The 24,494-nt window shown below is 33.1% G+C and overlaps 2 protein-coding genes across 2 annotated transcripts; one reads left to right on the plus strand and one right to left on the minus strand.

The window, feature by feature from the left end:
- Window positions 1-9,882: 9,882 nt before the first annotated feature.
- On the minus strand, window positions 9,883-10,958 carry LOC111711147 (G1/S-specific cyclin-D2). The gene is made up of 2 exons (XM_023485416.1): window positions 10,513-10,958; window positions 9,883-10,427 (listed from the first exon to the last, which is right to left on the minus strand). Exons 1-2 carry the CDS (start codon window positions 10,867-10,869, stop codon window positions 9,906-9,908), a joined length of 879 nt encoding a protein of 292 aa, XP_023341184.1. The 5' UTR covers window positions 10,870-10,958; the 3' UTR covers window positions 9,883-9,905.
- A 10,676-nt stretch (window positions 10,959-21,634) lies between these two features.
- LOC111711145 (G1/S-specific cyclin-D2) lies at window positions 21,635-22,711 on the plus strand. The gene has a single exon (XM_023485414.1). It carries the CDS (start codon window positions 21,635-21,637, stop codon window positions 22,709-22,711), a length of 1,077 nt encoding a protein of 358 aa, XP_023341182.1.
- The last annotated feature ends 1,783 nt before the right edge of the window (window positions 22,712-24,494 follow it).

Raw genomic sequence — 24,494 nt, forward strand, 5'->3', positions numbered from 1 at the left:
AGGAGTATAAGATTTTACTCCAGGAGTATAAGATTTTACTCCAGGAGTATAAGATTTGCGTTTTTAATATTTTTTGATAATGTGAAATCTTTTTTAAATGTTAAGGGGTAATTTGTCTTCTTTAAAATTTTACAACATTAAATATTCCTAATTATTTTGAAGGGGAGTATGTTCAAAGCCCAAAAGGCTTCTGCTGTGTGACTTATTCTAGGTAACCCAATCAAAAGACGAATAAAATGCGAAAAAATGCGAAAATTTTCGGGCGCATTACGCAAATTTTTTCGCAAAATTTCGCGAAAATAAATTAAGCAAAATTTTGCGAAAATGTGAAATGTGAAAGTTTCGCAAAATGTCTGCTCTAGTCATTCTTTGTGTGAATCCATCAGTTGGGCTCGCGGATAATCCCTCTTTGAAAATGAGTTTTGTATTCTCAAAATCTGCTTTTTTGATGAATTTTGGCAACTTTTTTGCTAAAGTTTTGCATTTGATTTTTAAACATTCTGTATTTTTCTCGAAATTTTCGTTTTTTGCACAATTTCCATTTTCGATTTTCCTTTTCGCTGGAAACCTTAAGACGGATTGAGGTTAGCATGTCCCTTTTAAAATACAACATTAGCTATATAAGAATACTTTTAAAATACAACATTAGCTATATAAGAATAATTTTAAAATACAACATTAGCTATATAAGAATACTTCTAAAATTTAAAATGAAAGTTTAATATTATTAGAAATGTTAAATAGAAGAAAAATTTATTAAAGAAAATGTATCTAGTAATATTTTATTAACACAAAAATGTTTTTATAAAAGATTTTAATCGAAAATTTATTAATAAAAATATTTGAATGTAAAATACTTTTATTACGAGGATTATTTAGATAAATAGAATTAGGTCAACCCCCTCCCCCTCTACCCTCCTTTCCCTCCCCCCGGATGGGAGGAACCAAGTCTATTGATGAACACATGCTAAAAGACCATCAGAGTTTTTTTACTGATATAAACCCGATCATAAACTTTATCATAATGTCGCACAGCTCTTATACTTGTTGCCAGGCCATGGAACTTACATCATCTTTTAAAGAAATGTTTTTGCGATTTGGTTTTAACATTTAAAAAAAATTATTCTTAGGAAAAATAAGTTTAAAACTACAAAAAGGCTAAATTTGTTCATTGATTAAAAGCCTTACAAGAACAAGCTATGTAAGAAAACCATACAGTGGTCTCTGAAGTCTCATCCATTTAATAGTTTTTTTATAAAGATGCCCGATTTACAACATTATTTATGAAACCTAATCCAAAATGTGGAAGATACCATTGTTGTTCTAACTCTAACAGTGTTTATGTATGTGAATTTCTCCATTGCTTCTTAAAAGTCAATTTCTCAGAGAAATCGCAATTGAAAACAAAAAGTGTAAAGAAATTAAAACACGGATATATAATTTATACTTTATCTTTGTATGGCGGGTCATTTGAAATTACGCTTACAGTCCTTTTCATACCTGCTGATTTTGATCTTCTCTAAAAAACATTTGGTTGGTAAACTTTCATAAAGAAAGTTTAATTTTCAGGCAACGCTGGGTTTCCAATTGTTCAAAGTCCAGCGATAACCAGAAAACTGAAGAATAGGAAGACGACATTTAAAAGCAGCAATCAATTGTATCAAATGTTGTTACGAAGCAAAAAGTTTTATAGTAACTTATTTAATCATTTATTAAGTGAATTGGGCCTTTTTACAACTCACAATGGAATGGAGGGTTTCATGTTCATTGTAATATTTAAAGTCATAAACTCAGTTTAAAAGCCTTCTTTCTATTCCATAGTTTATCACTGTAGTAATCCCTGTTTGTCTGTTTGTTTGTATGTCTGATCATAAAGGAGAGCGATTTTCCTCCAGTTTTCATTTTTGGGGAAATCTATAGAAAATATTCCTAGATTGTTTTAAAGTCCAAAGTTGAGAGAGATTTGACTTTTATTGAAAAAGTTTACTTTCAAGGAAGAACTGGTTAATCCCAGCTATGTTTATCTAATTATCTATCTACATTAAGTGAGTCTAATTTGACTGTAATAGCAAAAACTCAGTTTCCCGGTAAAATCGACCAACGGCGGGTAAACGGCGGGTAAACGGCGGGTAAACGGCGGGTAAACGGCGGGAGAAATTATGAGCAACCCGGGCAACGTTGGAATATATATAGTAGTAATCCCTGTCCAGGAACAGGTGACCGACAAGCAACACCTGCAGGATCCTAGCGCGCGTTGGATCCTGGTACGCTTCGTGGGTCATGCTGTGCTCATTAATCATCAATCAGGTAGGTTATTATGTACACTACATAATAAACTTGGAAACCCAGCTTTGCCAGAAAACTAAACCTTCTCTATGAAAGAGGCAAATAGATTGTATATTTCTTGGCTCTCCCTAAAGTATTTCTTTTCGATATTACAAACGAATTGATAGAGGATTTAATTCTAGTTTAGATATCTAGATTAAATATCTATCTAAATAATCCAATGTTTGCAAACTCTCACGCGAAAATCGATCAGCATTTTGCCAATTATCCCTTTTGAACTTAAGTTATAAATAAGCCCACTTTTAGTATAAAAAGTAGTATTGGGCCACTTAAAATCGTGTTACTAATGACTTAAAGTTCTTGTTATCTGTAATTTAAAGGGAGTGTTCGCGAAAAATGAAAAGGGGTAAAGGCTTAATGCGATAAAAAAGCGCTTTTGATCGCCACTAATCTTACTTCTATCTGTTGCGTCTATAAGGAGAAAATTGTTAAAGACGGCTCATACCGAATAACATGGCGTCCATGCAAATTGAGAAAATTGCAACGTACGACTTAAACCGTAAAAAAATCAATTTAATTTCAAACAAATCATTCAGATATTACAACCTATAGTGATCGATTATCTTTCGCCACATTTATATATAGTTGATTTTTCATAATATGTTTTAATTGTTATGATCTGAGAGTTACACAACATCTTATTATCCCATGGAATATCAAGGTAGAGATGGGATCTATACACAACATCTTATTATCCCATGGAATATCACGGTAGAGATGGGATCTATACTCAACATCTTATTTTCCTATGGAATATCAAGAGAGAGATGGGATCTATACACAACATCTTATTATACCATGGTATATCAAGGTAGAGATGGGATCTATACACAACATCTTATTATCCATGGAATATGAAGGGAGAGATGGGATCTATACAAAACATCTTATTATCCTATGGAATATCAAGAGAGAGATGGGATTTATACACAACATCTTATTATCCCATGAAATATCAAGGTAGAGATGGGATCTATACACAACATCTTATTATCCATGCAATATGAAGGGAGAGATGGGATCTATACACAACATCTAATTATCCCATGGAATATCAAGGTACAGATGGGATCTATACACAACATCTTATTATCCCATGGAATATCAAGGTAGAGATGGGATCTAAACACAACATCTTATTATCCCATGGAATATCAAGGGTGAGATGGGATCTATACAGTACACAACATCTTATTATCCCATGGAATATCAAGGGAGAGATGGGATCTATACACAACATCTTATTATCCCATGGAATATCATGGGAGAGATGGAATCTATACATACACAACATCTTAATATCCATTGGAATATCAAGGGCGATGACTACCTTGTGAAAGAGAACTGGTGACTGTTTATTACTACAAAGTTGTTAATATAGTGCACAGAGTTGAGTCGAGCAGGCCTTTATATAACCTTCAATATCTGCACAGTGCAAAATATATCCCCTGCTTCTTTAGGTTAGCAGCACATAAGCTAGTTGAAGTTTAAGAAGAAGAAGACCTAGGACCAGGAATCAGGATAGCAGGGGAGCTAAGCATTGGGAGGGATTGCAAGGTGTGATGTAGGGGCATCATAGGGAGCATTCAAAACCAGAACATGAGAACATTTTCCGAGCATCAACCTCCAAACATTCTCAGTATTTTCAGAATATTAGAGCAGTCTGAACCTTTCCGAACATTAACCAGTTTTATCTCCGATCATTCGAATTCTCATCTCAAAACTGAACATATCCGAACATTCTCAGTTTTATCCCCGAACATTCTCAGTTTTATCTCCGAACATTCTCAGTCTGAACATTTCTGAACCCTATCATATTTATTTACTATCAACAGTAAGGATCTTTCATCAAGATCAGGATCAGCTTATTCTCCGATCATTCTCAGTGTCATCTCCAAACCTTCTCATTGTATCTCAAAACCGAACAATTCCGAACATTCATAAGTTCAGGATTTTCTAGATATTTTAGAGATATTCTAGATATTTAGAGATGTTATCAGTTATATCAATTGGTCTCTGAACATCATCAGTACCATGGGATGGAGTAGGGGTATCGGAGTAGGGCGGAAAACTGGATGTTGGATGATATTAGGTAGGATCTATGTTAACATTTCTTCAACTCAAGGTTTAGTAACTTCTATACTGCATGGAAATCATTAGATATTACATAAAAATTTTACAATTTGAAAAAAAGATCAATATGATACACACTATTAAAAAAAGGAGTAATAGATAAATAGATCAATAATCATACTAATTTTAAATCCAACACCATAAGTTTACGAAGCAGTTATTCATAATAATAAAAATTTCGGTACTATCATAACAATTACTTACCCTGTATACACCACATATACTTACCCTGTATATACCACATATACTTACCCTGTATACAACACACATACTTACCCTGTATATACCACATATGCTTACCCTGTATACACCACAGAAACTTACTCTGTATACAACAAATATACTTACCCTGCATACAACACATATAATTTCCCTGTATATACCACATATACTTACCCTGTATAACTAGAACATACTTACCCTGTATAACTAGAACATACTTACCCTGTATAACTAGAACATACTTACCCTGTATAACTAGAACATACTTACCCTGTATAACTAGAACATACTTACCCTGTATAGTTAGAACATATACTTACCCTGTATACAACACATATACTTACCCTTTATATACCACATATACTTACCCTGTATACAACACATATACTTACCCTGTATATACCATATATACTTACCCTGTATACAACACATATACTTACCCTGTATAACTAGAACATACTTACCCTGTATAACTAGAACATACTTACCCTGTATAGTTAGAACATATACTTACCCTCTATACAACAAATATGCTTACCCTGTATAACTAGAACATACTTACCATGTATAACTAGAACATACTTACCCTGTATAACTAGAACATACTTACCCTGTATAGTTAGAACATATTCTTACCCTGTATACAACACATATACTTAACCTGTATACAACACATATACTTAACCTGTATAACTAGAACATATTTATCCTGTATAGTTAGAACATATACTTACCCTGTATAGCTAGATTATATTCATACCCTGTATATTTAGAACATATACTTACCCTGTAAATCTAGAACATATACTTACTCTATATAGCTGATTATATACTTACCCTTTATAGCTAGAGCATATACTTAACCTATATAGCTATATTATATACTTACCCTGTATAGCTAGATTATATACTTACCCTGTATAGCTAGATTATATGCTTACCCTGTATAGCTAGATTATATACTTACCCTGTATAGCTAGAACATCTACTTACCCTGTATAGCTAGATTATGAACTTACCCTGTATATCTAGATTATATACTTACCCTGTATAGCTAGAACATCTACCTACCCTGTATAGCTAGAATATATACCTACCCTTTATAGCTAGAATATATACTTACCCTGTATCGCTAGATTATATACTTACCCTGTATTGCTAGATTATATACTTAACCTGTATAGCTAGATCATATACTTACCCTGTATTGCTAGATTATATACTTACCCTGTATAGCTAGATTATATACTTACCCTATATAGCTAGGTTATATACTTACCCTGTATAGCTAGAACATCTACTTACCCTGTATAGCTAGATTATGTACTTACCCTGTATAGCTAGATTATACACTTACCCTGTATAGCTAGAACATATACTTACCCTGTATAGCTAGAACATATATTTACTCTGTATAGCTAAAACATATACTTACCCTGTATAGCTAGAACATATACTTACCCTGTATAGCTAGATTATATACTTACCCTGTATAGCTAGAACATATACTTACCCTGTATAGCTAGATTATATACTTACCCTGTATAGCTAGAACATATACTTACCCTGTATAGCTAGATTATATACTTACCCTGTATAGCTAGATTATATACTTAACCTGTATAGCTAGATTATATACTTACCCTGTATAGCTAGAACATTTACTTACCCTGTATAGTTAGATTATATAATTACCCTTTATATCTAGATTATATACTTACCCTGTATAGCTAGATTACATACTTACCCTGTATAGCTAGAACATATACTTACCCTGTATAGCTATAACATATCCTTACCCTGTATAGCTAGAATATATATTTACTCTGTATAGCTAAAACATATACTTACCCTGTATAGCTAGATTATATACTTACCCTGTATAGCTAGAACATATACTTACCCTGTAAATCTAGAACATATACTTACTCTATATAGCTGATTATATACTTACCCTTTATAGCTAGAGCATATACTTAACCTATATAGCTATATTATATACTTACCCTGTATAGCTAGATTATATACTTAACCTGTATAGCTAGATTATATACTTACCCTGTATAGCTAGAACATATACTTACCCTTTATAGTTAGATTTTATAATTACCCTTTATATCTAGATTATATACTTACCCTGTATAGCTAGATTATAAACTTACCCTGTATATCTAGAACATATACTTACCCTGTATAGCTAGAACATATACTTACCCTGTATAGCTAGATTATATACTTACCCTGTATAGCTAGAACATATAGAAAAGCAAACATAATATTTTTGTCCTGATTTAATGTATACACACAATTTCAGTTAAAGAAAGGGGGAGGGGGAACTACAGACTTCATTTGAGGAAGTGAGAGGGGGGGGGAGTAACCTTGTATTTTGCTTGACATTCCTGACTATCTATCTATCTATCTGTATAAATATATCTAAATGTTTGAATGCTTCTCATAACCGTCGGACATGCCAGAGCTTGTAAATATCGTTACATAACATTCATCTATTCATTCATCGGTACACATTCATCTATTCATTCATCAGTATACATTCATCCTTTCATTCATCAGTATACATTTATCTATTTATTCATTCTTATACATTCATATTTTCATTCATCAGTATACTTTCATTTATTCATTCATCAGTATACATACTTATATTCATTCATCAGTTTACATTCATATATTCATTCATCAGTATGCATTCATATATGCATTCATCAGTATACATTTACTTATTCATCAGTATACATTCATATATTCATCAGTATACATTCATATATTCATTAGTATACATTCATATATTAATTAGTATGCATTCATCTATTCATCTATCTATCTATCTATCTATCTATCTATCTATCTATCTATCTATCTATCCATCTATCTATCTATCTTCTATCTATCTATCTATCTATCTATCTATCTATCTATCTATTTATCTATCTATCTATCTATCTATCTATCTATCTATCTATCTATCTATCTATCTATCTATCTATCTATCTATCTATCTATCTATCTATCTATCTATCTATCTATCTATTTATCTATCTATCTATCTATTTATCTATATATATATAAATCTATATATCTATCTATCTATCTATCTATCTATCTATCTATCTATCTAACTATCTATCTATCTATCTATCTATCTATCTAGCAGAGGCAGATATATATTAGTCGGATATTAGGAGGAATCTCCAATAGATCCATCAACTGACGAGATGCCGAGAAATTGAAGAAATCCGGGCAAAATATTTTCCATGAAATCCGCCAAAAATTTATCGGTTTTCGTTATACAACTCTTGGAAGAACAAAGCCATATCATGATTGTTTTGTGAAGAATAAATAAGGGAGGTTGGTGAGCGTTATTGTCTTTAGGTATCCTACAGTGTGGGAATCTAGTTAAGAAGGATGCAGTATAACCTCCACGTTATACAGATAGTATATTAAAGAGACTGTACAAGGAATTTTAAAATAATCTCCATTGAAAAATTGTGTAATATATCTGAAAAATAATATTTTTCAATTATGGTTTCTCTAAATAATTGAATTGTAGATTCTACAGCAAATTGAAGAAATTTGTCAATATTTAACATTATTAAACATTAAAAATTTAATTTTATAGAAACTTGGAAAAAGTGGAAAACTGGGGTTTAGGAAATTTTGAGTATAGCTTTTGCATTTGCAGCCATCCAAAGGTTGCAAACTGTGTCACGCAAAAATCGATAAGATTTTTGCCAATTACTATTTAAAAACACTTCAAAGTCTTGAAAATTATGCAGTTTCATCAATGTAGTCTGTATCTTTTTGGCATCTCTCTGAGTTTTCAGAACCCACCCACTTTTCTTTCAAAACAAAATTAATAATACTCTTTTATAGTAAAGCAGTTTTTGGAATTTAAATACCTGATCAGTATTACTTCCAGAGAAACATTTATCCATGAAAAAAAATGTATTTCTTAATTGTTTCTGTCGTTTAATTTTAGTTCAACAAAAACAAGATTCTTGTTGAAATAAAAAGTGTCCACTGTCCATGTATGATATCTTTTAAACTTTGGAAGCTTGTTTTGATTTGAATAGTTGCATATTATCAAAAGTATAATTTGTTACAAAAGTTGGGTCATGTTTGAAACCACGTTCAGAATTCGAATTTGTGACATGTATGAAAAGGAAATGCATATATTGGCATTTGTAATCCTTGTCTTGCTTAAGGATATGTTGGATATAGTTTATTTCAATAAGTAAAGAGGAGTTCCTAAAACGCTTATCATAACTTTCGTGTCAAAATATCTTATGATACCAACGGTGCCAAATTTGGAGTCAAACCTTATAGAAATCCAACGTATGGACCCGCTACGTATAGCAACATTGCGTATTATCCAGGAGAACATTTTTTTATATTTTTGAAAAATTAAACGTTTTTGTAAAACATTGTAACTCAACATTATCATAATTTCTATTTATCATAATTTACCATAATACCCTAGACATTAAAGGAGCGAAATAGTTTAATAAGTACATTTTAGGTTTGGAAAAAAATCTTTAAAGTATAAAAAAAGTTCTCCAGTAATACTAATATGATTTCATAAAATTCCGTTTTACCATTTAAATAAAAGGATTTTATGAAAATTATATTTACTTTACACTGATAATTTAATTTTTCAAAAATATAAAAAATGTTCTCCCGGAAAATACGCCATGTTGCTATACGTAGCGGTTTCTATACATTAGATTTCTATAAGGTTTGACGCCGGTAAATTTATACATTTGCGTGAAAATATAAAGCCTTTTTCTTAATTTTGTTTCACTTAAAACAGTTAACAGTTGAAATTGAGAGGAAAGATAGAAGGCATATGTTATATTTGCCTTTTTTATTAATAATATTCAATTGGGGCACGTTGCTTAGTGCTTAGATTACATTACATTGAGAGGTCTTTTTAAAGATCCTTAATTCATCTCAAAAAAATTCAATCTCTTTTTTACTTTTTTTTCAATGTTTAATTCTTTATATCAAAATTTTTGGAAAACAATTCCTAAAGGAAAATTGATTAGTCTTCTCAAACTCAATATGTTTAGCTCCTTTATCAGTCCATAAATAAATATTTCTTTTGCGTAATCAAAAATAAAGTCTTTTTAAAACTCTCTCTCTGTACAGAAAAAAACATAAAAATAAATTTAACAATCTCTATATTTCTATACAACTATGACATGGTTAAATGCAACATTATTGACTAGAGGTTTGTCAGACTCAGATTTAAATTCTCTATAGCTTTCGATCAATCGTTCAATCGCCAATTTTACAAAATTTATTTCCTTTTCCGGTCGGCCAACTAAATGGCTTAAAACGGCGACAAGGCTTGGCTTTCTGGAATATTGTACAAGTCCACTGAAAGCTGTTAAAACTGCACTGGTTGCCAGAAGAGACGGAGATATGCTTAGAAACTGATATTCACTTGTAGCAATTATTAAAAGATATTCTGAATGTCGTCTTATTTTGTCCATGAGAGGACAGGAGGCGAAGAAAGGCTGCTGCAGGATGAATTCAAGAAAGGAGAAGGGAGTGGAGGGGGTCAATTCCCAGCCTAAGGTCTGCAGGAGTAGGAGTTCCCAAGATAGGAGTTCTGTAAAGGATAAGGAGTTGTCTGTGAAAATTATCAATTTTTCTGAAGACATTGGAACAACTTCAGACATTTTAGAAGCTACAAACAAGCAGGCCTGAAATAAAATTAAAAATTATCATCATAAAATAAAATTTCTAAAAGTCTTAGATTTCTTTTTAAAAATATAAAATTGTATTTACCGTGGCCAAAAACTGGAATTGTGGCTTTTTAATCAATCTTTTTGATAAATATCTATCAAGATAGTTGACAGCTAAATGGTAGACTTGAGGTTGACATTGTTGATCTTCACAAACCTCCAGCATCCAGTCGACAACTATCTTTCTCATGTGAGGTTTAATCTCTGTCTGGAGATTAGCACAGTAATCGAATCGCATAAAGTGTTTCTCTTCCGCAATCATATTTTGAATCACTCGTTTGTCTTTCAAAATAATTTTGTCTAGAACACTTTTTACTCCAAAATATTGTTCTATTTCTATATTTTTCTCTGTTTCATCAAGCATTGTCTCTGTACAGAGAAGGGTCTCTTTAGGACACATTCTGGTTCGAAATGTCTTAACTCTCGGAAGATCAAACAGCAACTGAGTATTGTCCCTCCTTCAGCTGTTGGTAATCCTCGGCTCTCATTGGCTGAACTGGAAATTTAAAAAATCGATAAGGGTCTCTGATTGGCTAGTGAAAGTCGGGCCTGTACAGAATAAATCCAACTCGACCTCCCATTGGCTATGCGATTAATAGGGGAAAGATTGATAGATAGATAGAGGATTAGTAGTTAATGATTTATACGATTATGCTTATTGGAGGCACATCTGCACCTCTCTCGTGTTCAATAGAAGACTTAGATAGATATATAGATATATGTTAGATAGATAGATAGAGAGGGGAGATCTACATACAGTACATGGGGGGAATATTTGTTCACAAATCTATGTTGACGTAAACAATGATTAATAGTAATCTTCTAAACTAGATTATTCAATATCTATATATATTATCGAATGTATTGATAGCTGGATATGAAACAGATAATCCTCTGTATCGATATACACAAATATTTTATCGTGCAGATATCTCAATATTAATAATAAATTGCGAAGAAATTAATGTTTCATAAAACTAACCAATATAATACACAAATTAATAGTTTAATGGGAAATACGCAGCACTTTCTGAAGTAACTTTAACGGTACATATAAGACGTCGGAAAACAAATTAAGTATTAATAATAATAATGATAGTTTGTTTGTCACAATCTAAAAAGAAGGAAAGAATAAGGAAGGAGTGATAAGAGGATAAGGGAAAAAATATAAAACTCATGTAATCATCGTTTCCTATTATCAAGAGTCATTGTACCTAGGCAAATTTGTTGATTTTTTAAATTGACTTAATCTCAGTTTATCCGATTAATCCATAATTACAGGATTGTGAACAAGTTTACAGATTAACTTTTATAATAATTTACTTAGTTACCATCTGTTACCTGTAGTTGGTAGGATTCAGAGAACTTTTTAAAAATTTTATGCCAAATTTTCATATTTTTTTGACAGATTCAAAGCTATGTTTTGTTACGAGTTCAGTCTACGCTTTGCAATATCATTTATATCTCCTTAGAACTTGTAAAACAATTTGGGGAAAATGTATGTCATGCTACAGGGTGTCCCACGAAACATGACAATAGCAAGACGACTTGAAAGTATAAACGGTTTTCTCCCATTCACTGTACATTGCAGACTGTTCCACCAATGCATAACATTTCCGACCCAATACTTTGCGCTTTTTTGCTTTCTCTCAACTTACAAATGATCAGCTGATTCCTGCTGTAACTAACAGAATATCCAACAATATAAACTAAAATGTTTAACTTTATGGAATTCAAAAACTGGATAATTTTGCAGAAGCCTTATTTTAGGGTGGAAAACATGCACTTTTTGGGAAGTGTCTAAAAACTTTGTAGATATATTCCCATGTGCTACCAATTTCCAAAATTGAAATTACAAAGTGGGTTTTCCAAAATGTGGTCTTCAAAATTGACGGAGTAATTGAGAAGTTTGCTCAGATTCCATACCATGTACAACAAAATTGTTAAAGCCAGAAATATCTCCGTCACTTTTAAAGATTCAAAAAAGAAATACCACTTTTTTGAAAACTTGAAAGATGTACATGTATATAATTTTCTAAAATAAAAATTGCAATTGATGGTTTTAAATGTTTTTATTTAACAATTACAGAAACAAGGAATCAGTGATGTACTTTTTGTAAATTAAATAGATAAAATTAATGGAGAGCTAATTTTTGTATTTATTGTATATATGAAATTTATAGATATATTTGTATACATATATATAATACACATAGTATTGATATATAAGAAAGCCAAAGATGTATGGGGGGGAAGTAAGCCTGTTTAAATATCAAATATATTACGACTTATTGTCCAACAATACAATAAGTCCAAGAGAAAGTTTTACCATTTCAAAACTGTAATTTATTTCAAGAAATATAGGTTTTCAGTTCTCTTTTCATCGCCCCCCCCCCCTCCCACTAAAGGTTTAGCCATAAGCCTACACCCCCCCTTCCTCCCCCTTCTTCCCCCCTTCCCCTTCTTTCTCCACTCTTTGTAATGGAGTAAATATTTACCAAAGGATCACCTGCTCGTCTCTATACTAAATATCATTAGGAAATATTTTATAAAAATCTCCGAATATTTCCAGGAAAATACGCAGTATTTGTCCAGGAGACTTTAATGGACGCATGAAGCGGTATCGCACATGACCATTATCAAATCTGGGCCAAATAGACTTTCGCCTTTTCTCCGTAATATTTGGTGGAACCAAGTAAATATTTTCTTGGGTTTGATGAGTTGCTTGAGCTGTACAATGTATACATTACTCAAATATGTTTATATAGTCATTAAAAACATCATTACACAAATATGTGTTGAATAATAGACTAAACTTAATGACTTGTTTAATTAAAGGTATAATTAACGATACATGTTGTGTATGCAAGTGTAACATTATAATTCATCATGTCTCACACCCCCTCCTGCCCCCCCACCATACGCCCAAAATGGCTAAATTTTAAGAAGGTCGCCCCTTGTAAAAAATGACCTTTAAGGATGTTTGCTTTCAAATTTCGAATTCCTGAGACGTCGATAAGGTTGTAGAATTTTAGTGCCTGGAAACTGGGTTCTCTTCTAAGTCATTGCAACCTTTTAAACATGTTCAAAGGTGTCCTTCAATTACTAGGTTGTAAAACTCACATGGTGCATTGTTAACAACTACTTAGGTAGCTATACATGTAGCAAATATTGATTAACACATTATTCTGTAATCTGTAAACCTGCAGTACGTTGTACATTATTAACAATCTATGTTTGTAAACTTTACGTAAAATAATTATTCATTTGAACTGCGTTTCAAATGAAAATGTAGCATGATTAGCTTAATCATGTGATAAAGATGATGACGTACATCTTAATTACAACTATTTTAACTGTGCTGTAATGCATAACATGATTGCCTTAATCATGTGATATAGATGACGAGGTAGGAATTGTAATTGTGGTTATCAACTTTTACTTGTAAGATATAATCCTCAAATACAGTAGTTGATATAGTAACTCTGATTTGATTGAGGTTAAGAGAGTTATTATGTTCTCGTTGAAACGAACGAGCTGAAATCGCGCCCAGTGGTAGTGGCATTGATAGACTTATTGCTAGTGTTTGTTTTGACATCGAGAGCTAACGAGATCGCTCCCAGTGGTAGTGTCGTTGATAGACTATGTGCTCATTTTTACCTATAGGAGACCAGGTAATAACTACAAACATAAGAGCGAGCATGAACTCTTTCTCTTCGGCTTACCTCTATATGCACTGATTAAATCTTATGTATATATTTCAGGTAGGCAGTTTATACAGGACTCAACCGTGAACTGAAAACACAATAAATAAGTCCAGGGTTAATTATATGCATGACAATAATAAAATTTTAGCCTTTAAAATAAAACATGGCTAAATATTATATATATGTTAAATTATAAAACATTTTAACCATGACTCAGGTTCTGCATTATAAAACAAAATCAGGTTATTCTTTATAAAAATTGGCCTTTAAATAGTAATACATTAAAAATCTCAATTAATTATATAGATTTGAACACATGACTAAATGTAAAAAACTGTGCATGTAGAGTTCCGTGTGATTGATCGATCGTTTGAAGATAATTCCTGGTTGAACACACTGAATAACGTCTTGTTGCTGAACACCCTGAACACACATTAGTTTATAAAGATCCTCAGATCTTACAGACTAATTGCTAGTGCCTGTGTTGACATCGATAGCTAACGAGATCGCCCCCCCCCCCCAATGGTAGTGGGGTTGATAGAACAATTGCTAGTGTCTTGTTGACATCAATAGCTGACGTGATCATGCCTATTTGTTTGGTATCGATAGGTTGTAAGATTTTAACCGGGTTTAGACATTTGATAGTTATGGGATGGGATTGTAGCTGGATAGATACGAGTTAAAGAACAGTTTATGGAGTAGGATGTTTACTACATACAGAGGTACTGAATAATAGGGGTGATTGATTTGTGGGGTAAATATAATACATCATTTTTTTTAAAATTTCATGCAGAATTCAGATTTGAAAACCATTTTTAAAAATATTAAAATTTAAAGAAGTTATGGCCAAGTGACGGTACTAAATTCCGGTTTTTTAACTTGTTAATGTTTTTGATGAGTTTTTTAGCTCTAACTCACTCAATTTTCATTTTTTTAAAACGCTTTTCAGATTTGAATTCAGCATTAAATTTCCAAGAAAATGATGTAAAACAGAAAATAAAAAAAAATAAAAAATTTCATGGTCTTACGGTGAATTCTCCGATATTAAATCGTCAAATCGCAACCCTATGGACGATTTTGATTTTTTTTATTGCAATATCTTTTTTAAGTGAAAACGCAGCCACCTTCGGCGGGCGGTTGGCTCAATTCCAATATTGATCACCCCTGCAGTAAACAACCTAGAATACCCATCTACAATTTCTTGAAAATATTAAAATAATTTCTTTTTTATGATAAAAAAAGAAAAATTCAAACCATATCTTAGTCAAAAAAAATGTCAAAAATCAAATCTGTAAACAAAAATATTTTATTTATTTTTAACATTGTTTTGTTTGCCAATATCAAGAAAAAAAAATATGACTCCTTTTTTAGGAACAACAGTACTTCTATTTTTTTATTTCTCAAGTAAGAAAAAGAATTCTCTTATTTGAACAAATAATTAGCAATGAATATGTTATTTCAAGAACATTATATGTATGTATGCACTGCATTATGTACGATATACATCTATACATGTATATCTACAATATATTCTATATCTACATGTACCTATCTTCAAATCTATCTATCTATCAATCTGAAATGAATAGTGTTGTGTAGAGAAAAGTGTTAAGTGATCCAGTAGTAAACCCAGTATACCCGTCACAGGACATTTAAATTCCAGGACAAGGGGGGAGGGAGCCTAGGATAATACCCTGATATATCAAAGGGATTGTTTAGCAAAATATTTAAGCAGAGAATTATGGAAAGTTAGCGAACGACTGGACATATATATAAATCTGATATCTCGACACCAAATGTCAGGGAGAGACAAAAAAAAGGCGTCGATCAAAGACTTTTTTATTGGCTTTTTAGATATAAAAGACCTGAATGTGTGTAAAAAGTAGTAAAAAACTAAGAAGAGGAAAGTACCAATCTAGGAATAAACCTAACTCACCCTAATATACATTTCCTTGAAATTCACAACTTTTTGTTTTCTTCCTTTTTTTCTAATGTAATATTTATTTGTTAATTTCAAAAACTTAAATGATGTACAAAGTTTAGGAGGGCTAGCCAATCAAACAGCCAGAAATGGTTAGGCTGTAAACCCTTTTTATTTATAGATTAAGAACCTTTAATGTATATATTGCTATTTTCGCCGAAAGGAATTGAGTCATTGTCCCAAACTTTGATTTTTTAATCTCTTTATCTCTTCAACCTAATGTTGTAGACGCTAGATATTTCAAACTATGAACTGGATCCAATAATTAAAGTTTGAAATATCAAAGGTTTACGCCATCTGGTTTTAGAGATATAGGTATTAGACAATTTGGATTTGTGGCAAAGACTCAAATCCTTTATCTATTTAGCTATCTATCTAATATAAAAAGCCAGAGGACTATAGAATATTTTTAAGCAAGCACACTGCTCAGTGTCCAATTCAAAGTGCAGCTGCACAGCAATGCAGGGGAGTGCAGGGGGTGTAGGGGCGTGCAGGGGGGAGCAGGGGGGGGCAGGGGGGTGCAGGCGAGTCCTGTTACAATAATTCTTACTTATATACGCTGCATTAAAGGGTTGTCACACATACACGCTCCTCCAGGTTCTCTAGCCCCTCTAGCAATAGTTTTCAGTCTAAAACTTTCATTTATCAACTTTTATAGTAATAGCATTGGCTCATTTTTACTCCTTCTAGTGTTATACAAACTTTAGTTAAAGCTAAAGATTTGTTCTCTTTTACGTTAATTCTATCATGACAATATTATTTCTATCTAGTCTTTTCTCATTGAAAAATTCTTTATTTTCATGAAAATCTTTTAACTTTACAAGGCAGTTTTACTGGTTTTTAACGCGTGAAGAAAAAATTGCAAGATTTAAAGAAAAATACATTGTTTAACTAAAAAGAGGTGGTGCTTCGTTCCAGCAATTATTTCCCTAGACTGTATTTGTCATTAACCCTCAGGATTTAGTATAGAAAAACTAAACATTTTTTAAATTAACACACTTCTATCGAAAAATAAGATATTTACGTTAAAAATGAACTGTCCTTGTCCCTTACATTGTAACTTGTCCAATAAGTTTGTTATTGTTTTGTTCCCACAAAACATCTCATCGGAGAAAATATTCTGATCAGATTATAATATCATCAAACTTAAGATTGTCCGGAAACAAAAATATTAAAATGTCGACTTGGCTTGACTGATCTGAGCTAGTTAGGATAATGAGCAACAACATGAACAAAATAATGAACGGAAACAAGAAGAACAAGAAGAACAAGAAGAACAAGAGGAAAAAGGAGAACAAGAAGAAACAGAAGAGCAAGAAGAACAAGCAAATAAATAAAACCATAAGAATAGAAAGTTCATTTGACAAGAAGAAATAAGACAATGCGAATAATGAAAAATAAACACGACGAATGAGATGAGAACGAAGTGGAAACAAGTTATAAAGAGTAATTTTATAATGAAAGAGAACAAGAGGAACATAAATAGTTATGGATTGTTATTTATTATTATCGATCCTGCATCATGAAGCTAAATAATCTCAACATATTTATGAATTAAATTAAAGGGTAAGTCTAACAAAATGTATCTAATTAAAGGGAGGATGTACGTAGAATGGTATTATCAAGGTGCTAGAATGACCACTAGGCTCGTGTAAGTAGGAAATAGGATTTCCTGTACCAGGGAGAAAAGAGGGATGGAGAGGGAGGGAAGGAGAGGGATGGAGAGGGAGGGAAGGGGTAAAAAGAAGATAGGGATGTAGGGAGAGAGAGGGGGGAGGAGAAGTGGGGAGGTATTAAGAAGAGAGGGATGTAGGGAGAGGGGGGAATACGGGGAGGGGGAGAAATATGGGGAGGGGGACGGGAAGAGTGAGGGAGGTAACAAAAAGAAATGGATGTAAGAGAGAGAAAATAGATAAGAGAGGCGGAGGGAGAGGTGAAGGATGGAGAAAAGGGAGAGGGGAGCGAAGGAAAAGGAAGAGAGAAGAGAGGGAGCGACGGAGATAGAAGGATAGAGAGGGAGATGATAGAATTAAGAGAGGGATTGAGAAGGGATAAACGAGATTGCCTGAGTTAAAGGAAAATGAAAAGAATGAATGGATGTGAGAAGGTAGAGAAGGTAGAGAAGGTATAAACGAGATTGCCTGAGTTAAAGGAAAAGGATGAATAGATGTGAGAAGGTAGAGAAGGTAGAGAAGGGATAAACGAGATTGCCTGAGTTAAAGGAAAAGGATGAATAGATGTGAGAAGGTAGAGAAGGTAGAGAAGGTATAAACGAGATTGCCTGAGNAATGATGGAGGGGGGGGAGACAAGGGTGAGGATAAGGGGAGGCAGGAAGGACAGATGGATGTGAATTGTCAAGCATTAATCAACAAATCACAATAATAACTTATTGATAAAATCATCTATTTATTTAATATCATATCTATATAAAAATCTACTAACTTAAGTGTAGTATGGTTGAAATATCGAAGGTTTACAAAATCAGGTTGCAAAGATATAGGAAATAGGGATTAGAAAATATAAGTTTGTGGCAAATACTATATTAATTAATGGAATCTTACCATGTTTGCCTCTGTGGATTAAATACTATAGCCGGCATTTTCATTAAGATTGACCCCCATCAATTTTATTATTCTTATCAATATGATCTAGCCACCCAGACTCCTTTATCAGATTTAACTATCCAAACGACTTCTTACGCATCATTAATGTCATTCATCCTAGCGCAATAATGGAATATTGCCGCACACCATTATCTTCTGGAATTTCCCGGATTCTCTGACGGGCGCCTGGGTTCGTGGATTACATGAATTACTAGTTCTACAGACCTAGATAATTTGATACCTAGGTGTAGCCAGGCCTTTACTTATACTGCCTTTGTTTACTAGATACTTACTGTACTGTCCGTCAGTAAACAATAGAGATGGATGGATAGATAGATAGATGGGTAGATAGATAGATAGATAGATGGATAGATGGATAGATGGAAGAATAGATGACTTGAAGAATAACCCATTGAACGCATGTTAATTGATGAATCATAGATATATTAAGAGATTAATAAATAAATAGATAAGAAATTAAGGAGGTAAAATTAGTTTTCATTGGAGGATGGAGAAGGATGTTAATATCTCTAGTTGAAGGATGGAGATTAAACATGAAATGAGAAGGATGTAAATATCTCTAGCTGAAGGATGGAGATTAAACATGAAATGAGAAGTATGTAAATATCTTTAGTTGAAGGATGGAGATGAAACATGAAATGAGAAGGATGTAAATATCTCTAGTTGGTAGGATGGAGATTAAACATGAAATGAGAAGGATGTTGATATCTCTAGCTGAAGGATGGAGATTAAACATGAAATGAAAAGGATGTAAATATCTCTAGTTGAAGGATTGAGATTAAACATGAAATGAGAAGGATGTAAATATCTCTAGCATGAAATGAGAAGGATGTCATGAAGGATGGAGATTAAACATGAAATGAGAAGGATGTAAATATCTCTAGTTGAAGGATGGAGATTAAAGGGATGAAATTACAACTGACTGTTTACACAGCGGGTTTATATCCACTAAGTTTAGTACTTGAAAACTTCAGTTCAGGAACCTTCACATATTTAACCTGGATAAGTGAAATTTTGGTTTCCAGGGGAAAATGAGCCCTTCCCCCCCCCACCAATGTTAAATATTTTTTACAGTTTGAAATTGTCTTTTTGAGAAACTGATTACTCTCTAATTTGCTAGCCCTTACACCTTTAGGACTTGATGTCGTAGACCTTTCATATTTTGAGTTTAAACATTTCCAAGTTGAAAAGATAAATGGATTAGAAAATTATGAGTGGAGTGTTTAATTTCTTTGTTCGCCTAAATTTCAGATTTCTTGATTAAATAAAACATTGTTTTTTATTTCTCTCACTGGTTTTATTCTGATAGATTCCTCCGCTGTTTCTATTTACTGACCGAGTATCCCTATTTTAAAAAAATGAAAAAATGAAATCTTTTACGGTACGATTTAGGTACAAGCATTATTATACCCCCCTCTTCTAGCCTTCAAGGGGCTTTCCCAAGGGGCCTCTAATAGACAAGGAGAATTGTAGAGAATGGATCTGAGATCAATGGGATTTCAAGTATTTTATCCGTTTCTGGGACACTGAATATAATTTGTCACGTTCAAGAATTTATTTTCAATATTTTTGATCTTCGTAAGGAAGTTTCTTAGTAACCCATAAATGTAAAATAATAATACTGTTGTTAATGTACTGCTCAGGCTCAGCTGTTGTTAATGTACTGCTCAGGCTCAGCTGTTGTTAATGTACTGCTCATGCTCACCTGTTGTTAATGTACTGCTCAGGCTCAGCTGTTGTTAATGTACTGCACATGTTCAGCTGCAGTTAATGTACTGCTCATGATCAGCTGTTGTTAATGTACTGCTTATGTTCAGCTGTTGTTAATGTACTGCTTATGCTCAGCTGTTGTTAATGTACTGCTCAGGCTCAGCTGTTGTTAATGTACTGCTCAGGCTCAGCTGTTTTTAATGTACTGCACATGCTCAGCTGTTGTTAATGTACTGCTCAGGCTCAGATCTTGTTAAAGTACTGCTCAGCCTCAGCTGTTAATGTACTGCTCATGTTCAGCTGTTGTTAATGTACTGCTCAGGCTCAGCTGTTGTTAATGTACTACTCAGGCTCAGCTGTTGTTAATGTACTGCTCAGGCTCAGCTGTAGTTAATGTACTGCTCAGACTTAGCTGTTGTTAATCTACTGCTCAGGCTCAGCCTTTGTTAATGTACTGCTCATGCTCAGCTGTTGTTAATGTACTGCTCAGGCTCAGCTGTTGTTAATGTACTGCTCAGACTCAGCTGTTGTTAATGTACTACTCAGGCTCAACTGTTGTTAATGTACTGCTCATGCTCAGCTAGATGTTTATATTCTTCCCAGAAACTGCAGTACACTTAGAACCCGGTGCATAATAATCTTCAATAAAAATATTTTATTTTTAGGGTTCAAAATTGATTTTGATAAGTGTTATATTTTTTTACGATTTGAAAGTAGAACCCCATCACATTTAGATACAACACTTTAACTCTTTAAGAATTACATTTTAGAGATATGAACCAATATTCGAATTTAATGAAAGTACATTTATTATATATATATATATATTACTGAATCCCATGTGGTGTATGTATAAATACGACCTTGAGTCTTGAATTTAAGGTTTATACTCTAAGATAGGTTGTAAACTGTGTGTATATTGTGCAGGACGGAGAAAAACGTGGAAACTCAGGGTACATCTCTCTCTCTCTCTATTTCTCAGCTTTAGGTTCTTTAATTCTTAATAATCCTTGTTCTCTCCTCTGTCCGTCCTGTATTTAACCCAACCCTTACCTGGTGGGGAAGGGGCGGGGGGTATGGACTAGTAGCTGGAGCAGTATTGAGCCACCCTATGGTGTTTACATGAATCTGCTCAGTTAAGGATGAACCCTGATCAGGATCACACGTGGAACAGAGCTCTCAACTCAAACAACCAAAACACGTTTTACAGCTGCTCACAGGATTTTGAGAGACTAGACAGCAGCATGGAGGATTCCTGGACCTGCTCTATTGAAGTTGGGGCAGTCGTTGACGCAAACCTTCTCCAAGATGGTCGAGTAGTAAAGAATATGCTCCGAGAGGAGAGATTAATCTTTAAGATTGATTACTGTTCTAATCTCCAGACAGAGATTAAACCTCACATGAGAAAGATAGTTGTAGATTGGATGCTGGAGGTTTGTGAAGATCAACAATGTCAACCTCAAGTCTACCATTTAGCAGTCAACTATCTTGATAGATGTCTCAGCAGAACAAATATTCCAAAACAATGTTTTCAATCTGTAGCCGCTGCTTGCCTCTTTTTATCCTCCAAGTTTTCTGAGGTCAGACCTCTTAGTTCTGAGGTTCTCTCCTTGTACACAGATCACTCTGTGAGTGTATTAGAGCTGAGAGAATGGGAGTTGAAGATTTTAAATATTCTAGAATGGGAGTTATCTAATGTTACAGTTCAATCCTTCCTTCAACATTTTAGTTCTAACCTGGACTCCAAGGTTGGCCGGCATGCTGAGATATTATCAGCAGCTGCTACTACAGAATATAAATATTTGCTGCTCAGACCCAGTCTTGTTGCTGCGGCTTCCTTGTCAGCTGTTTGTAGAGCAGCTTCTCTTCATTATAATATTCCAACAGCTCTTCTTAAAGATGAAGAACAAATCAGATTTATTGAAGATCATCTTCTCTCTTTACTCCTTACTCTCTCCAACCTTGGATCCAACCCCAACCTTGCTCAACCCTCTTCTCAGAAGCTGGCAGGTTCTAAACCTAGAGAAGGTACTCTTACACCTACAGATTGTCATCAGGTCTCAGCTTTTGTTGGAGCATACTCCAGATCATCATCTTCATCAACATCCTCGTCATCATCATCGTCATCATCATCATCATTGTCATCACCTGAAACATCCTTGCCTCCGTTCCACACAGTTTCATCACGTTCCTTTTATTACAACACTGCGTGTGTTTGATTTTGATAAAAATGAAAATTTTTAGAAAATTTAATAAATTTTGAATTAATGTACTTTTCCTGTAATTAGTGTGAGTACTTGACTAATGACCTAGAGGCAATTATATAGGAGAATATTTAGGTCATTATTGGAAGTCAACATAGATAGATAGATAGATATGGATAGATACAGACAAGGTTATAATGCAAGGAAAGTTGATTGCAGTTGCGTATACTCTTCGCACATATTGAAACGAGTTCACTCTGGGCGGAATTTGCAAACAAGAACAAGAAATCAATGTTTGTGTAGTATCCGAGGAGGATAAAAGCATTGAATTTTGATAATTTTGATAATTCACATAATAGTTTCCTATGACCAAAATATTTCATTGATTTTTTAAGTGAAAGATGGATCCCATGTCAGGCTGTGACATCCGTCTTGTGTTTACATTAGCGCCCAGAGACAGTACACTGCAGTACAAAAGATGCGTACACTTCTGAAATAACTTTCCTTGCATTATGATCTTGGATACAGATAGATAAATAGATAGATAGATAGATAGATAGATAGATAGATAGATAGATAGATAGATAGATAGATAGATAGATAGATAGATAGATAGATAGATAGATAAATAGATAGATAGATAGAAGAGAAAGAAAGAAAGAAAAAAGATTGATAGATAGACTGGTAGACAGATGTGTAAATTATATAGTTGGGTAAATAGGTATCTATAACAACTTGATAAGCAAAAAGAATGGACAAATAGATTGATTAATAGATGACTTAAATTTACAATAATACTGCTTTATAAATTTAGCCTTGCTTGGTTTACATCCAAATGATGTCATAATTTTGCATCTTAATTCGTAGTTCAAACCTAACTTCAACCAAAGAAATTTCTGAAAATCATAATTTGTTCACGCTTTCTTACCAAATCCTAGCCAAAACATATCGATTCATAATAAAAACGAAACATCAAATAAAAGTTTGAAAACACATTTTTCTAAAACATGTATATTTGATGATATCATGACATAATATTTGTTTCCATACTGACCCTACAAGACAACTCAGTAAATATAGATCTTTAAAACGTTTTATATTTCTCAACTGAATCCTAATAAATTTGTCTACAATACTGCATATTATGTTCAACCAACATACATAGCCGGCCACACCCTTTAAGATTTAGCCACACTCATAGCCGATTGAGACTTATCTATTCCTTTTTTACATTCAAAAATAAATAGATAGCTAACTACCAATGCACATGCCTACCTAGCTATCTGACTATATATCTGACTACCTCTTTATCTAACTACTTATCTACCTGACTACCTAGCTATCTGACTATCTATCAATCTGACTACCTCTATATCTGTCTACAAAGCTATCTGACTTCCTGTAGAAAATATAGAGGCCCCATAGTAAATTACGTTGTACATTGTAAATATAGCTAAATGTGTCCTTTAGTAAATACGTAAATCATGTATTGCGATTAGCCCAATCAATACACGTAGATATATATAACTCCCTCATACCCATATTGTGATTGCTTAACTACGTTATATATAACAGTGCATAATTTGGACTTTTTAAGTTTCTTATTTTAAACCGGACCCATCAATGGTCAATGCAAACGTCTTCCCTATGTGTATGTCGATAATTTTCCGCTTAATAATCGTAGATTTACATGAAATTAGAAAATAAATGGTAGGTTGGAACCTTTTTAAATGTACAACCTTTCTATGTACTACTGCAACCTTTTAAACAGTGCAGGTGCTACTACTATTTAGTTCTT

The sequence above is a fragment of the Eurytemora carolleeae genome, unplaced genomic scaffold (assembly GCF_000591075.1).
Source record: "Eurytemora carolleeae unplaced genomic scaffold, Eaff_2.0 scaffold1123, whole genome shotgun sequence".
In the NCBI taxonomy this organism is placed as follows: domain Eukaryota; kingdom Metazoa; phylum Arthropoda; class Copepoda; order Calanoida; family Temoridae; genus Eurytemora; species Eurytemora carolleeae.

Coding starts and splice junctions, on each gene's coding strand:
- LOC111711147 (XM_023485416.1), bottom strand. CDS start 10,869: ATGTGTCCTAAAGAGACCCTTCTCTGTACAGAGACAATGCTTGATGAA. Junction 10,428..10,512: donor AATTCCAGTTTTTGGCCACG/GTAAATACAATT, acceptor ATTTTATTTCAG/GCCTGCTTGTTTGTAGCTTC.
- LOC111711145 (XM_023485414.1), top strand. CDS start 21,635: ATGAACCCTGATCAGGATCACACGTGGAACAGAGCTCTCAACTCAAAC.